The sequence below is a fragment of the Seriola lalandi genome, unplaced genomic scaffold (genome assembly GCF_002814215.2).
Source record: "Seriola lalandi dorsalis isolate HSWRI2012SDOR001 ecotype SW California unplaced genomic scaffold, Sedor1 jcf7180002053982, whole genome shotgun sequence".
NCBI classification, from domain to species: domain Eukaryota; kingdom Metazoa; phylum Chordata; class Actinopteri; order Carangiformes; family Carangidae; genus Seriola; species Seriola lalandi.
The window spans coordinates 345,764-362,719 of NW_019524535.1; the positions used below are offsets into that span (position 1 = coordinate 345,764).

General features: G+C 41.6%; 1 protein-coding gene across 4 annotated transcripts in view; it reads left to right on the forward strand.

Annotated features, from left to right (window-relative positions):
• The first annotated feature begins 1,158 nt into the window (after nt 1-1,158).
• The window catches only part of LOC111652469 (pleckstrin homology domain-containing family G member 3-like), a 34,026-nt gene continuing 18,228 nt past the window's right edge, over nt 1,159-16,956 (forward strand). For 2 of the 4 annotated variants that reach the window (XM_023402741.2, XM_087173034.1), the window contains exons 1-2: nt 1,159-1,353; nt 6,810-6,877. In XM_023402741.2, the coding sequence (XP_023258509.1) occupies nt 6,829-6,877 (49 nt within the window). In that variant the 5' untranslated portion in view covers nt 1,159-1,353; nt 6,810-6,828. Of the gene's footprint in view, nt 1,354-2,709; nt 2,835-4,621; nt 4,671-6,809; nt 6,878-16,956 lie in introns of those variants that run through there. The other 2 variants (XM_023402742.2, XM_023402745.2) reach the window with 2 other exon arrangements.

Below are 16,956 nucleotides of genomic sequence, written 5' to 3' on the forward strand. Positions count from 1 at the left end.
ACCTACAAATTGAACAGAGGCATTTTTACCAGCAGGGGGCGACATTGGTTTGTCAGATGTTCAATGTTTGGATGTACTTGGAGCCAGTTCAGATCACTCAAAGCTACATAAACTCCAGCTACTTAATTATAAACTATCTAACATATCAGATCTGATATAACATTCTTCATCTCTATAACATTCTTCCATCATTAGGACAATAAATTTAGACATTTTACTGGAGCATACTCAGTCCATTACACCTTTGTGTAACAATTAAAGCTACATTTTCACATTGTGTTCACTGTTTCAGTAAAGTTGTCCAGCATATTGCTTTCTTCACAGCCTCTATGGGGATCTTGAGATAATCTCCAGGAGGAGGGGCAGAGAGGGGGTCGCGCAAAGCAAAAGCGCCCCTCTCTATTTAATCAGCCACACATAAATTAGCACCCATCAAGCCATCCTTTGTAAGCCCCGCCATTCTACTGACCCGACCCTCATAAATGTAATTGGCAGGGTTACAATTTGTTATGTCCTTTCACAAGCCTGTCATTAGTTTCCATACATAGTGTTGCTGGTGTTTTTATGGAAAAACACCGGCATCTTTACTCATGGATTCATGGGCATTCTGTTTACCACTTTTCAAACTATCTCGCACTGAAAGAAATGACCAAGCTATGCATGCCAGATGTTAGGACGTGCAGGGAACACCTCTGACTTTCACCAAACAGACACTGGCCTGTCAAAAGCAGGCGGATTTTGTTGCATTCAGCTTCTCCTCGTAAAGTAGAAACTCTTCAGACTAGTGACCAAATCAAAACTAATCTAAAACTAAAAAAAGACTTTGATGTTAATTTCTTCCCTTCGATGTTGCCTGGTGTTTTTGTTTTATTGTTGAGAAGTGACAACCGTGAAAGAAAATAAATGTATCCTGTAACAACAACAATCATTCTTTAACCAATAATATTAATGCAGACCTTTTTATATACAGTCTATGATTCAGACAGAAGGTCAACCAATAAGAAAAGGCAATATTTATCCCATATATCCCAGTCTGGATGAGCCAGAACAAGAAGAGATTCACATTTTTCTTGTAGCGTCCACTTGCGTTCACAACCAATTCGAAGTTTGTATATTTCGGACAGATCGTGAACGCAGCATTAGTTCTTCGCAGCTCTTCAAAGATGTAGCAGTGTTTGGTAGGTGGACACAGTACGAGCTGATGACCTGCGCTGGGGTGTGTGTCTGAGTGGCTTTTACCATGTGAAAAGAAGAATCTAACGGAGTAACGTGAAGGTTTACACCAATAAACTACAGAGAAAAGTTTTTACCCGAGGACGAGAGTCGTTGGAAGAAGAGAAGTTGGCGAATTCGGTACGTGAGCTGCTTTTGACAACTTTACCAAATCTTAGCTAACTTAACGTTAGCTGTGATAACAGTCGAGCTGCATGTCAGAGGGAGCTCTCTTCTGTGCTTATCCCGTGGTTATAGATAGTGAGTTTTTTCTGTTAAGAGAACACTTTTATAAGCCATGTATTGTGCTCATGAACTGAGCAAAACACATGCATGCTAAGAGTCCTGTACACAGGTAAAACACTTCAACTCGTTCCTTATTATGAGCCCCACCACCTAACATTAATAACAGATGTTGCATATAAAATTTTGGTGCATTTTTACGTCATATAATTTCACAACATCCAAGCCGTGCGTTCAGGAGAGGGCAGGAGTTTCAGTCTGATAAGTTCTGTTTGCCTTTGACAAAAACACTCTCAGTTGAGTGAACTTTGATCAGCTGCTGTAGTCTTTTTTTCCTTTTCTTTTTTTTAGGGAATGAGATTTTTCCACTTCAACTTTAATGTCACACTTGACTTGAGAAAAACTAATCTCCATGCTGCATCTGAATCATTTGCCATTTCCTTTTTCCCTGCATCCAATTCCCCCCCTGTGGAGCCCATACTTGGCCCCAGAAAACTTAATTGTTTTTTCCAATGAGCACCCCAGTGAGACACAGTGAGGTTTAAAATGCTGGCTGTTCATAGGTCAATGACTTTCCCCACCAGCTGCTGAAGAAGAATAGGACAAAATCAATCAGTTACCAGTGAAAAGTTCTATCTTCTACTCCTTTGACCTCACTTGACCTGTTAGACAATAACCTCTCAACTTCATTTCAAATAAATGTTGCCTCAATGCAATGAACAGCGCTCTCTTCCAGGTGGTCCAGACAGGAAACGGCCCAAGTGTGTCTTGGATCTCAGAGTTGGCACTTGATTCTTTCTTCCTGAGTCTTGGTATGCTGCAGCTGTGATAAAATTACCAGGGCTGGAGAATGCGAGTTGTGGTTTCAGCTATGAACACTATATAACTTTCATAACCTTGCGTCTGAGCTTTTCATAAATCACTTTCTTTGTGTTTTAGTGGTTAAAGCTATATTTGATGCTGCGTCAGATATACCTGGATCTCACCACAAAGTTTCAGCCTTTTTGCAAGTTACAGCTAGGATAACGCCGTGAGAGTTAAAGGTCAACTTTAAACCTGACCTGTGTGTTTATTTGAAAGCAAAGAGTGTGTGCCGTAAGTGATGTCAGACTCTCTTTTTTTGTTGTTGTTATGATGATGATGAGCCCTCACAAAGGCATAGGAGAGCTGTTTTTCTGCAGACTTGGTGTAGTGCACCTTTAAATGGGCACACTGAAAGTCTATTTCAAGACTGGTGTCTTATTTCCCCTGCAAACACGGCAGGACACTATGGAGGACGACTTACCCCTTGGTTGTTTTAATGTTCTGATTTTTAGGAACTGGAAGTCTTTACATGTCGTTTCCCAAATAAGATGGCACTTGCCAACTTCACTTGCCAGGTATGCATTCTGTGGTTACAGGTCATTGGTGGGGAGGTGAAAATTGCCATTTCTCCTTTTTCAGCACAGCGGGGAATGATTATTTTCCCATTAAGGGCTATTTTGGCCGGGGGTGGACGTGCACCATATGGGCAAAACTCCTCAATGTGCCCTGTGGGTGTTCATTGGGGTGGATCACTTATTGCCACAGTTAAGCAGCATGCTCAGAAACGCAGTGGACTAAAATAAGAGGCTCATAGCTGTGTGTCTGTGGGAAGTCACGGGTTAGGGCAGTGCCTTTGTAGAAGCTGTGAATTTGATTGAGATGAAGAGAGACTGTCAGGATTTATTGTTTTCCCCAGTGAATGAAAAGCTGTTAGTCTCTTAAGGCCTGCGTGTCAGGGGACAAACTGCAGGAGTAATGTGGGAAAGAGGGCACTCACAGAAAGGCTGTTTGTCAGGGGGTATTTTCTGTCGGGGTAGACAGGGTAAGAGGGTAAGAGAGAGGTCATGCAAGATAAACATGGCACCAATGCTGAAATAATAAAGACTCTCTGTCTCAGTCAGCCTGTAGGACCCTGGACCTCTGGCTGCCATGCCAGTTTGGATTTTTATTTGTTCTGAACGTAAACATCCGTCTTGACTGATGGTGTCCTAAAGAAATCTGCCCCACCGTGTCTGACTAGAGACATCCCAGGGGATTTATGTCATACATCCAGATTCCCATGGGCCATGTTGAGAGAGACGGTGAATGCAACTTGATGCGGTAAGTCTGTGACTTTGACACAGAAGTGCAAGAGGAAGTCTGTGGATTATTTTTAGCTTCTCCTCCCATCAAATTAGTTCAGCACAGGAAAAATCCATTTGTGTTGTTAATACTTGCACAAAATGCAATTTGATTTCCTTTTTGGATTCAGATGGTGGATCCAAACTGTACATCATCAGTTGTGTGCATAAATCACGTGGTAGTAGGGTGGATGGGTGTTTCTGTTAAAATAACACATCAGGCTTTAAATATAAATACAGTCCATTAATTGGCAGCAATCCTTGTGTCCAAAAAAGGGTTTTTTGGTCACAACCTTACTGGCTGGTTTGTGTTCCTGTAATGTTTCCTGAGGAGACAGGGAAAGTGACATGTCTACCTGATAGCAGAAGTCTTGTTTTCCTTCCGTTTCCTCTGCAGACATGTTCAGTGGTTTCAGTTCTCTCATAACCTTGACAGGCTGTCAGTGGTGAAAAATGCTCCAGATAGTCATCGCCCCCTGAGAACCCTTTTTCCTTAAGCGTGTCAGGCCTGAGGTCTTGGTTCAAGGTATATGTTTGTCTGTGCGTATTTTTCCAGAGCGAGTCTTTTAACACATTTGTGGTGAAGACTCTGTATAAATTTCCTCCTCACTTGCATGAGTGCTATATCTTGGCCAGCATCTGTCCCCCTTAATCATCTGTTTGTTGTGTTTTAGAGGAAAGGAATTCAGGCATTGACTGCCTGGATCAGTGTAAAGCCTGGCAATTAGAGGAACAAGAAGGTTTATCAGCCCATCTGAAGAAGTGATCCATTGCAGGTCTTTCTTTTAATAACCATCAGATTTGCTCTTGTAGCATCTGTCTTCAATTAAGGGGCAAGTTGCAGTTTCCCATGCGGGAGGTTCATGCTGCGGGTAATGCAGTCATCAGCTGTGGGAACCAAATGCTCTCCATTTGTGTGAAAAGGCAGCTAGTTCAAGCACAGGTGGCAAGCTTGGTATGAATGTTAGCCTGTACGTAGTGTTTTCTTAAGGATTTGAAATCTGTCTGTGCCCCCTCCCTAGGAAAACAAGGATTTGGAATTGCCATATGTCAGCAAACAGGAGGGGAAAGGTAATGAGCTACGATTGTTGAATTTTGTCCAGAAGTGTTAAAGATTGTGGGTTTATCTGCTTTACTCTGTCCTGTTAGACATTTAAAAGAATTTTGCTTTCCTCACCCACACCATCTTTCTACACCTACGGCCTTCGATAAGACACTAGAAAAAAAAATTTAAGACCCAGACGTCTGCAGGATATCTAGGTTTTAGCGTATTATTCCTGGTCTAGCTTCTCATTGACCAAAAGATGATTAGCATAGTTTTGGTCTGGTTAGCTCAGAGGTCATAGTGGGCAGGATTATCAGAGGATTTCTGAGACAAGTTCAAAGCCTGCCCTTCAACATGGATAATCTACAGGTTACACAAACTAACTCATCATTTGAAAATCAATTGGCTAAACTTGGTCAAAGGCTGTTTAAGGAGGCTGCATTCTTGACGATGTCACAGTAGCAGTGCTGCATTGACTGGGCATAAATCAGCATTTTACGCCATTTGTTATTCTTTTCTTCTCAAAGATCCTGTAAGATCCATGGTCAAGGCAGGGCCCAACAGATTAAAAGTATAAACTTTATTTGCAGTTTACAGACAGAGAATATTTAACATGAATTAAAGGAGCTATCTGTAAGTTTTACAACGTAGCCAACGTTAGCAATAACAGCTGTTATTACCAGTCTGGAACAAACACTGCGAGTTCAGCATTAAACGTCATTACATTACTTGCCTAGAGCTGTCTCCAGCTGTGGAAAGCAGCGCCCATGTTAACTCTTTTCCTCTTGTTTGTTGTATTGTGTATCCATGCTCTCAACGGTAACTAGATAATATCATCCTACTTTGTCACAGTACATACATCATATAGTAACAGCTGAAGAGACCAAGCAATGAGAAGTATTCTGACTTGTGCAAATCTGTGATGTTTTTGAAACAAAAATCCATTGTATACGAGTCCAAAAAAGAATTTTGTTTCATATTGATAAGATGGAAAGATTTTTCCATGAGTCACTTGTTGTGCTTTGTCCTAAAATGAAAAAAAAATTTTTGTGGCACCAGAGTTTCTTGTCTATTAAACAAGATTTACTTCAGTCCAGGCTGCAGTTGCAGGGACCCAACATGAAGGCAGTGATCTTAATGTACAGAACCAGCTCTGTGACTTTTCTCCTTGCATTCCTGCACATCTTAATTGGCGAACCTCCTGGCAGTGGGCTCGGTTTGGCCTCGGCTGGCCTGGCTGTCAGTTCAGCACAGTGGCCAGCAAACGCACTAGGAACAATGCCCATCCTAATCCCTGAAGAATTCCTGCTCCTCTGATCTAGCTGGCCCAAGAATGTGATGTTTAAAAGGCTGGAGGCAAACCAGGAATCACAGGGAGACAAGTTCTCATGCACAGTCTTCCATGTTAATTTGCTGTAAGGAGCCAGAGAGGCAGTGATGTGAGAAACTGGCAGCATAGTGGCTCAGAGGGGACACACCTCATCATTAACAGTACCACAGCCTGGCATGAGGGATTAGGAAAATACATGCCACCAGGGGTGAACCTTTAATCTCACTGGACATTTACGCTGATAATGAGAGACTTGTTTTGATGTGGTATAGATTTATTTGTTGCACTTACTAAACAAATTTATACAAAAACAAAAATATAAAATGTTCCCGTGTTGCGCTCACCTATCATTCTTCAGTAATTTTATGTAGCTCACATCCATAATTATGTTAGTGACATTTTTCTTTTTACAAAGCACCTTGAAATGCTGTTTTGAGGTCATTTTCAATCAAATATGTTAAAGTATCTAAATAGCTCAAATGGTAGTCACAGAGGTTTTAAGATAAAAGCAAAAAACCAATTATGGCAAAATTGGACTCACTCTTGCCCTTTTTCTACTGTTAAGCATGAGCTCATATCAGTCACCCCTACATACCTCAGCTCCCGTTACACCATACATTACCAAGTGGCTGGCATGAGCTAATGCAGCGTAGCAAGCAGGGGAACGGGAAGAAATTCCCTTATATAGAAGACCTGATTTGACTTAGGATAGTTTTTGCTTTCAGTGAGCCAGTTGGTTGGTTAGTTCAAGCCCAGCAAAAATGATAAACTTTGCCTGGCTGTCTGTACTGTAAATCTCAACATGAAGTGCCAATGTTATGTTTTGTTTTGTCAGCTCCAGAGGCCTGAGTGCCATGCCAGAGGGGTCCCATTCTGCTCTCCACCAGGGCCCAATGGGGGAAGGTAAGATCAGTGCATTTATATGCAGTGCAACCCATGCTCTGGCAATTGCTACTTATGAATTGACCAGTCTTATAATATGGAGTTTTAATGAGTTGGAACGGTATATCTGGTTACCCAGGGCACTGCATTAACATAACACCCAAGTACAGCAGAGGTGAATGGAAAAATGCTGGAAATGGAAGAATAGAGGAAATGTAGAGGCAGAGCCGAAAGAGCAATGAACTCCCCTCCTACAGTCCCAGCTGGCAGAGAGTCTCTTTGTGTGGCTGTGGAGCTCAGCCAACCCCCTTCATACAACTGAAACCCCTGAACACTCGCACATCAAACCAGAATGTGTCAGACTCACCGACAGCCAAGATGGTTAGTCTAGCCAGTGGTGCTGACCTTGTATGCTGGGGGCCACTCAAATTACATATTATTTTAGTGTTCATTATCTTCACTCGTGGACCCACTGCATTGACACAGGGCCTCTTTGTATCTGTTTGCCTGCTCTGTCCCTCCACCCCCAACCGCCCCAACGCCTCCTCTCCTCTCTACTGAACACATTTGGCGCTGAGCTTCAACTTTGGCTCAAGAATACCAATGTGTCAATGGTTCCCTTTTTCCTCTACGCCTGTCCCTTTGGTTCAGCTTTGGCTAGAAGAGGCTTTTGGCTCAGGGAGACGTGTGCCGCCCTCGTGAAAATTTGTGTGTCTGTTTCCTCAAAAGGCCACTCCACACTGACAACACGTTCGCAGAGCTAATTTTGCAGCTCAGATGTCTAGTACGAAATCACCTTGGCGTGACAGAACACCCACTTGCAGCTGAAATATTTTCAGACTCGTTTGTTTGTGAAACTGCTGGGAATTAAAGTGCGACGGACCTGGCTCTCCTGCTGTGGATGGATGGATGGTAATTAAGTGGCAGGGCTGCTGGTAATGTACTATCTGTGTGAGGTGATGATTGCATGTGGTTAACAGGCAGGGGGAATGCATGTTGAAAGGAATCCCCCCTGTCTGGTCAAAGAAAACAATGAAAAGGTTGTAGCTACCATCCAGCTCCAATTTCTCTAAAGGGTCCAAGAATTTTGAAGCTGTGTTGATTATTTTACCGCCTGCAGGTTTTGGACGGCACAATCCATTATCAGATGCAACCAGCATAAAGGAAAACATTCGGGCTATGCACCAAGATCTTTCCAGATGTTGTTATTGTTCTGCACTTTGAATGCTTTTCCAGGAAAAGACACCTCGTATTTCCTACCAAACTTTCATCACCGTGGTCGAACATGAACCAGCATGATTATAATCTTTGTGTCCCACATATGAAATATATCACGTCTTGGCTGTCAATCCAGTGACAGCGACTTAACCAGGCATCAGTCGACCTGAGGCAGCATTAAGCAGCTCTGTCAAAGATAAGGCTTCTCTGTGACCTACTTAACCCCGGGCAGGAATGTAGCTGTGTGTGCAGAATGTACAGCTTTAAAGGGGTTCTGGGGGGACGGACGGATCATCTCCATTCACTGCAGCTTTTCCAGACCAGTGGGCATAGGGTTGTGGACATAGATAGATGATGGCAGGGATGGCTGCGTCTCTGAGTGGGCTTGTTAATGGAGCTCCTGGACTGGAAGTCTTTTTCTGCTTAATTGCCCGAAGCATTAATCACAGGCAGCCTGCAGCAGGTGAGCCTGAAGCGACTCCTTTGTTCAGCAAAGTTTCGAAGTCATGCACTGACACTCACTGAAACTGCTGGCAGTCCCCTGTCCTGTACGTCTGCAACATCTAACTAGCATTGCATAGGTTTATATAAGCCCCTGTTACATAGCTGCTATTGTAATAGACTTTATACAGCTCTACAGTCTCTGTATTTCATTTCTTTGTTTGTCTGAGGCTCCCGTACCCCTCACAAAAGAATTTATTTCAATGTAAATTATTTTACAGCTCCTGCAATGGCATTCCTCCTTATAGAGCTCTTCTGGTGGATTACCCACATTAGTTACAGGCTCTTTGGCTTGGGTGTTCCTGTTAGGTGGCCTCTCATAGAAACTCATTTGAATCTATAAATCTCTTTATCAACTTCCTCCATAACACTTTACATTCAGTTGATGTTTTGAAAACAAGCATGCAGTGCATTGGAATATTTTGGTGTCACCACAGACATGACGCTAAACACAATAAGGGCTCAGAAATGTTAATGACATGTTTTTGGAAAAGATGGTTTATGTAATTAATGCTCTTGCTTGTAACTCATTATAGCAGGACGCAAACATATCTGTTCTGTGTCTAGTAATGTGTACAAAAGACTGACAAAAGTAAGTGCCAAAGCAAGCAAGCAAATTCCTCACTTACTGCTGTATACACTAAGTGTTAATAAGGCCTAAACTACAGGGCAAACAGCATCTCACCCTTTATAACGCTGCATGTGATAAACAGCTTGACGTGAAGTAAATGAAGTATTCCTCCCCGACCCTCTTCCCTCCACACTTCACACAGCTGCTGTGCCACCAGCATGTGTGTGGACTCTGCAGAGAGGCGCTAACAGGGCAGCAGTTTTGTTGTAGACTGTCAGACTGGTGGTAAAGTTTACAATGGATTCACACCTCAGGGCCCAGATGGTGTGTGTTGTCCAGAGGAAATGCGAGTTTTGAATAGATCCAGGGCTGGCTGTGTTGCTAGTGCCTGAAGGGTTCTTGGAGGGGGGGCTTGTTGATACAAGAGTTTCCTAAGTGGATCATCACATGCCTATGCACTGAGGTCATTTGGCACGGCTGGATCCTTTAAGAGCCAGGGTCAAGCACAGGGGAGGTTGACAGGATTAATTTTTTATCTTTTTGAGGAGTTTTGTACTTTTGTTACTCTGAGAATCCTGTGTCTCTGAAACATGTCACTTTAAATGCGCGAGAAGGGATTTTGGCCTTTGCTGTCTCTATTGGTGTGTATATCATAAGGTCAAATTTACAAACATGTAAACATTGATTGTTTCATTGTGCTTTTCTGAGAAACGAAAGTGCAATAACTGAGTGTTTTGCAAGAGTTACACAACTTTTTACTATCATAGTTTGTCAGATGTCCCCAGGTAGATTCCTCATGCACTTCAGAAAAAAATAAAAAACTAAAGCAATGCCAGAACACAGTTAGTTTCACTTTTAAACACCAAAATTCCCCCAAAACTTCCCAGCACAACATTTTGACCTTGACTGTCAGCGTGGAATGCAGGTTCAATTCGTGCTTGTGTGCTCAGCCTCTGTTGTCCACAGCGGTTTATTTACCGACTCTCAGGTTAATTATTAACACAGCATTAAAAGCTTGTTGAGTGGCCAAACACGGATGTAAATCAAACCATCTTGTACCTATAAAGTGCAGTTCAAAGCAGAAAAACCTTGAAGTGACCTAAATTCTTCTCTGCATCAAGGGATAAGAAATCAATCCGGGCCATCGGTCTCAGTATCTAATCATCAGTGTTCTGACTCATGCTGTTTGATAATGGTCTGTGAAGACTTGGGGCTTAATCCTCAGAGGCACCCTTTATGCTTGTGCCTCCTGCCCTCCTGAGGAGCAGCCATTCACCGTTGCCAGGTGGGGAGGAGTTTTTCCCATGGGGATCAGCACAGGACTACCTCCCTGTCTCCCGACAGCCATCGCTGGAGGAGATGAGTGCTAGAGGCTGTGGAGGGGTGCTGAAGAAGGAAGTTCAGAGTGGATGTTGAGGAGCGGAAGGGCTTTATTAAGATGTAGTGCAAAACATGATTTGTTCTTTATCCCCCAAGGGAAACAAGGTCACACACTGTGCCCTTGGCTCTGAAAGATACGTTAGCAGATTAGCAGCCTCAAGAGCCAGTTTGAAGTTGCTGTTTTTTTTTCTTGCTTGTGAGGGAACGTACTAATCAGCCAGTTAGGAACTAGGATTTTCCACCTTGCTAACTGCGTTAATGTGGAAGGTGAAAGTTCTTTTTGTGGCCAGTTCAAATCTCCACAAGTTAGTAACCCTGTTCAAGCACAGTAAAGAAAAACAAGAAAGTGCTTAGAACTATGACTTCTGTCAAGGAGAATGAGGGTGTTGCAAGAAAAGTTGCGAAATTTACTGAGGAGACAGTTGGTGTAGACTCATCCTATATTACCAGCTCTTGTAAAAAATAAAAAAAAAACCTTTTTGGCCCAAGGGGATGGAATTAATGTATGAAGCTGCCAAGATAGTGCCAGGCACCTGAGAAACAAGGAATGACTCATTGTGATGAAACAGAGCATTGAAATTACTAATATTTCACAGCTTTATCGTCACTGTTCATGCAGGTATCATCAAGCCAGTGTCTGGAGAAATATCACAAGGTGGCTTTGAGTGTGATTCATCGTACGCTGGGTTCAGATTCATCACCATTTGATATATGAGTCAGTATGAATCAAGTAGGAGCAGCTGTGTGAAGGCTACTAACTTAGCAGGCAGGGGCTTGTTTTATTCTGTGGGATCTTCTGTCCACAATGCTGTCACTCTTACTGTTATTTTTTGTTTTTGACACTCAGAAAATTGCTTAACACTGCTGAAAATGACAGACTTGCCAAAGGCAGCAAATAGTGACAGGAGCAAAGGTGCTTAAGAGAGAAGTCATTCTCTAATGCGAAGTCCATGTGCAGTATTTTGTTGCTGAACATAGAGACAGTGTTGTTCCTGTTTCTTTGCCACTGATTTGGTTAGATGACAAAAACAAGACCAACAGGATAGTACATAAACACAAACATAGGGATTATTTTTATTGTGTCATAGGCAAATTCAGAGGTCCTACTAAGTTCAGCTGAAATAGGTGTGCCTCTCTGGGAAGCAGTTTCCTGGAGAGTCATACCTAACTCACTGAGTAGGACACACTCATCATTCATCATATTAAAAGTCTGTACACAAGAGATTGGAGAGGAGCTAGGAAAAAGGTGATTTAGAAATCATCCTGAACTTGGACTTGACACCTTCCTCAGGCCTTTTGCTTTGGTGGACGACTCTTATCACTGCCATCTTTAAGGTACGCGAGGACTGACACATTAGAACGTGTATGAATTCAAATAATCAGTGCATTTTTATATAGTTTTGCTTTATAGAACTGTTTTAAACATATAATTAAGTCAACCTGATTATTATTATCTGTTGTTGATGCTTGAAACATTTTCCATCACATGTGGAACACTATAATCATTATGACTTCCATTGTTATTACCCTCGTTTTGTATCTCTTTTGTTTCCTAATACCCTAAGTCAAGTAGACATTGTGTTATGCAATGCGCTGGATACAAACAACATAATGTCTCCATCCTGTTGACAGTGTAAAACCCAGGTTGGATAAGCTAGATACTCAGACGTGGCAGTTATAGCTTGTCCTAGGTAGAATTTGCATGGTTATCTGCATTGAGGCTGGTTTGCATGAAATGCTGAGAAAATACAAATCATATCATCACATGATTTTGCAACCAACAACTAAGATCACAGTTGCATGCCCTGGCTTATCATGCTCTCACAGAAGGTGGTAATATTAAGCTGGAAAAAAAACTGATGCATCTTTACCTACCGGATCATATCTGTGGAGCTTATTCCAAGAACGTCTTTCTTAAATGTGTCTGACGTTGACCAAGCATGCAAAAATTGTTATTGCATAAGCCAAAGAATTTTCTGTCTAAAGGAACGCTTTATGTCCCACTCAGCAACAACTTCAGACAGACAGAGATCACCTCTGTCATACATGTGACTGTAGCCTTTTAGAAAAGTTAATAACCAGGTGCTGGGGTATTCATTTCAGAGTTTTTGTTCCCCTCTTGCACCACCTTATTAGGTACTGCATGGCATTCTTATAACCATGACGTCAGAGGCGGAAAAGTTTATGAACTGTCTGCATTGTTAACCGTCTGATAAGCTCACACTGAAATGGAAGTGTAGACTTTACATTATTCGCTCTAGACTGATTAGTCATCGAGCCCCTCAGTGAGTGTTATGTTCTGTCTGCTTTCAGCAATGCAACAGCCTGAAGCATTCAAGTCACCTGTTATACCCCTCACACTCACTTGTTTCACATCAAATCAGGAGTCCTGCGCTCTGACTTTTTTTTTTTTTGCCACTTTCTTCGTTTAAAATTACTCAGCATTAACTTTACATGGTTATTTGGTTACAAGTTGTATTAATGTACAGCGGCACCGCGTTAAAGTGGACCTCTGTCCGGGGGATTTGGACTCAGGGAGGCAACAAAAGAGAAGGGAAGGTCATGCTTGTAGCATTAACACACCTTTGTCTGTAAATGTTAACCTCGGCTTAACAGGCAGGAAACTGGAATTCAAAGAATTACAATGAGGGGCTGGGAGTTTTTTTTTTTGGGAATTCCAGCCATTTTTCTTTTAGCCACAACATTAGTAACCTTTTCACGCACAAGTGTCTGACCTAATGTAATCCAATGAGGATCACACAGTCTCTACACTCTTTGTAAATAATCTTGCTGATGACTTTCATAGAAAAACTGCTGTGAGTTATTGAGGTTAAGAAGCTGACTGAAATGTAATACTATACTGTCTGTCTAACATTGACTTGGTTAATGGTTATGTCTGTGAGTTAACAACTGTATTGACGTAGTTCTAAAACAAAGGAGAGTGTTGTTGAGGAAGTATACTTGTGATGTGACATTGTGGTGTTTGAAGGTGAAAATCCATGGCTGAGCTGAAATGGAAATTTTGGTCTGGACCCTATATTTAACTGTACAAAACCGTCACCACAGAAACTCTGTTTAAGGTATGATTTAACAGGTCAGTCCACTGAGCTGTCAGGAAGGAAGGGCCATGAGAAATATTGTAGCATCTACTGATAGTCTGCATGTGAGCAGTTTATGAGACATCTGTAAATTGTAGCTACACAAAATACCCCGGCTTACACGTTCCCACTCTAAACTGCATGAGTCTCTACATGCACATCAGTCACACACTGCGCCACCCACCATCACAGGTAAATTCTCAACCTGTGGGAAACACAATGTTTCTAAATGGCAATCAATAATTGCATTGGTATCAATAAACCCTTATTAATTCCAAATACATGAAAAACATGAGTTCATATTTGACAGCCTCAACCGATTGGTAGTTGCGCGGAAAACAGATGCTTCAAACTAGTGTGTACTGTTCACGTTTTTTTTTTTGTTTTGTTTTGTTTTTTTTTTACAGTGGTTTCGTTTTATAGACCTTTCCCTGCAGTTATTGCCAAAACATCACTGGCATTTGGGTTTAAAGGGATAAATTCCAAGATCTATTTTTCCTACCAATAAAGTTAATGGTAACAAATTGTTCTAAAGCAGCTGTTATCTGTCATTAGTCTCTTTTTCTGAAATAAAAAATTGCTTGAATGTAACATCACATTTAGTTTAGTAAGTATGTTCATTTTCTCAAATTACTATCAAGGCAATGGCTCTCAAAACACTGCAAAGGCACCAACAGTACAACCAGCAACTGCATACAAACCATAACAGCTTAAACACAGGAATGCACACTAAATATATACTGAGATCACAATAAAATATAAGACGACAGTAAAAATAAACTGTATAAGGATACTGTATATGGAAAAACATACCAGGGACAATACAGTCTAGTCAAGTTTTATTTAAGTGAAAACTTGTAAATATGTTTTTAAAAAGGCAAAATTTGATACCAGACACTTGACAGTCCTCCACATCTGACAACTGGGAGGCACAGTAATGGGCATGGCCTTGCCACAGTGGCTACAGATCCGTCTGAGATTAGTGATAAATGTTTGCAGATGCTGAAGGAACTCTGTGGCACTGAGCAAGACCAGACGCTCTGCTTTTACACTGTCTGCATGATAATGGTTGCTTACTTAGTATATTGAGAGAACAGCATCAAAATTGATGAAGTGCAGGAGTCACAGAGGATGCAAACTATTCTGCAGAACACAAGTCGTCTTTGTCCGGGGCGACAGGCAGAATGGAAAACCTTTGCACTGCACGACACAGGACCATGTACTCGGCTTATCTCAGACCTGCCTGTTGACCAGGTCATTTGCATTCCTCTGCACGGCCTTTTTCAAAAGAGTCAGTGACTGTTTCACGGTGGCTGTTTTCCACCAAAACATGTGGTGTGTGGTATCAGCCACAGATAATGTCTGCCTGTAGAGCCTGTGTCTGAAGTGGTCAATCAAAGCTGTGGTAGGAGCTGACCTGGTGCTGGAGTCAAGTGCATGTTCAAGTCTTAACATGTTCACTCTGTAGTGCAGCTCAGTTGTACCTATCTTGTTACACCACTTCAAATGTGCATATAGATAATGACTCTGAGCAATGGTATATTAACTAGTATGGAAACTGTGCAAGCATGGTGTTGATTTTTGGCTGTCTGTAGTCCACATTGTGCTGTTCTTCCCCCTCCCTTTTACTTGGCATTGATTACAGTCTGCTGCACAGCAGCTTTATAATAGAGGGATATTGGGTGGGAGGAAGAGAAGGCGAGAGGAAGGGAGTTTCACATGCCAGATACGGAAAAACTCAAAACCAAAAGTTAAGACAGAAGCAGCAAAAGAAGCAGATGCCTCATTCTAATTCATAGTGGTGTGGAGAGTGTAGTAGCTTCCCATTACACTCCTTTAACACCATCAACCCTGTGATTTGTCATGGAGCGTAAACAAAGTTTTCTCTAGTGGTCAGCTCCTACTTGCCAGCTCATCCATTTCTCCCAGTGAGGTTTTGCATGGGAACTGTTGTTGAGGCAGCCCAGTTTGGATTGTGGAGCTAGTAGTGCAGCGTGAACAAGACTCTCATGAGCATACTACTGACTCATGGAAAGTTGAAGGATGCCAAGAGGTGTCTGTGTGTGTGTGTGTTTGTGTTTTTGTTTGATTTTTCATGTGAAGCCCTTCATCCAGCTGCATGTCACACTTTTCTCAAGACTTAATAAATCACTAACTAATATTTTGTTCGTGTTATATAATTTATTCCAAGGAGAAGCGTAAACGATTGCATGTTCTCTACAAAACTGTAGGCTTGTTAAAAGTGAATCAGTTAGATCATAGCCTCTTCATTTACAAAATACATTTTGTCTACAGCATCAGGTTTGTGTTATCAGCTGTGGGCTGCTGTCCGTTGATGCACATCTAATGACAAAACATGTTAGGTTAAAGCTTGTCAACACTGGTGTATTTCAGGCTCATGACACAAGCTACATCTGTTTGCTATCAACACCAAATTATGCTCTTTATCCCAGTGTGGCAGTAGCACCTACTTTGAATGATTTCACTTAATATTTAGCTAAATGGTGGTTTATGCCTCGTTGAGTTCCATTTATGAGTCTGAAGTTAAATTACATTACAAAGCTCCATTTCTTTAGCTGAGCAAAATGGTTTTGACCTCTTAGGCCTGCAAATATTTCAGGAAATGGAGCTCTCTGCACAGTTGCCACTCAGTGCCCCATTCTCACACCACCATGACTTCATATATTTAGGAAAGGTTCCTGAGGAAAATTCCCCATCTGGCCAGGAAGGATGTGAAACTGAATATGGATTCCATTTCTCTTAAATTCAGACGTAGCTCAATTAAGACATATAAACAAAGCTCCTGTTCCCTTGCCCTGATTTTTTTTTTTTCATCCCATCATTTTTCCCTCTCTGTTTTTCAAAGGCTCAATCTTCAGCAGTCAGGAGAACAAGGGGAAATGGCTGGGTTTTCCATAGAATATGCAGTGTTGCAATTAGGCCATGTCAGTAATGATTTGAGCAAAGCCTTTTACTGTAAACCACTCCTCAGTGTCTCAGTCTTGGAGTAGAATCACAAAGCCCAGAGCTGTCTCTCATTGATTCTTGGATAGTAGTCTGTTTATTGTAGCTTGAACATTTGCAGAATTATATTTATCTGAAGTTGTCCCTAGACTAGGGTTGTCACGATACCAAATTTCTGTTTCGATACCGATACCAATATGTATTTCGATACTTTTCGATACTTTTTGTAAAAAATATTTCATTATATTATGTATTGCCTTAATGGGTTATTTAAATATTTAAAGAATGTCATTTAATTTTTAAAAATATATTTTTTTAATGTATTTATTAACCATGGACATGTTTTAGCTCTCTGTTTGCAGGCTACT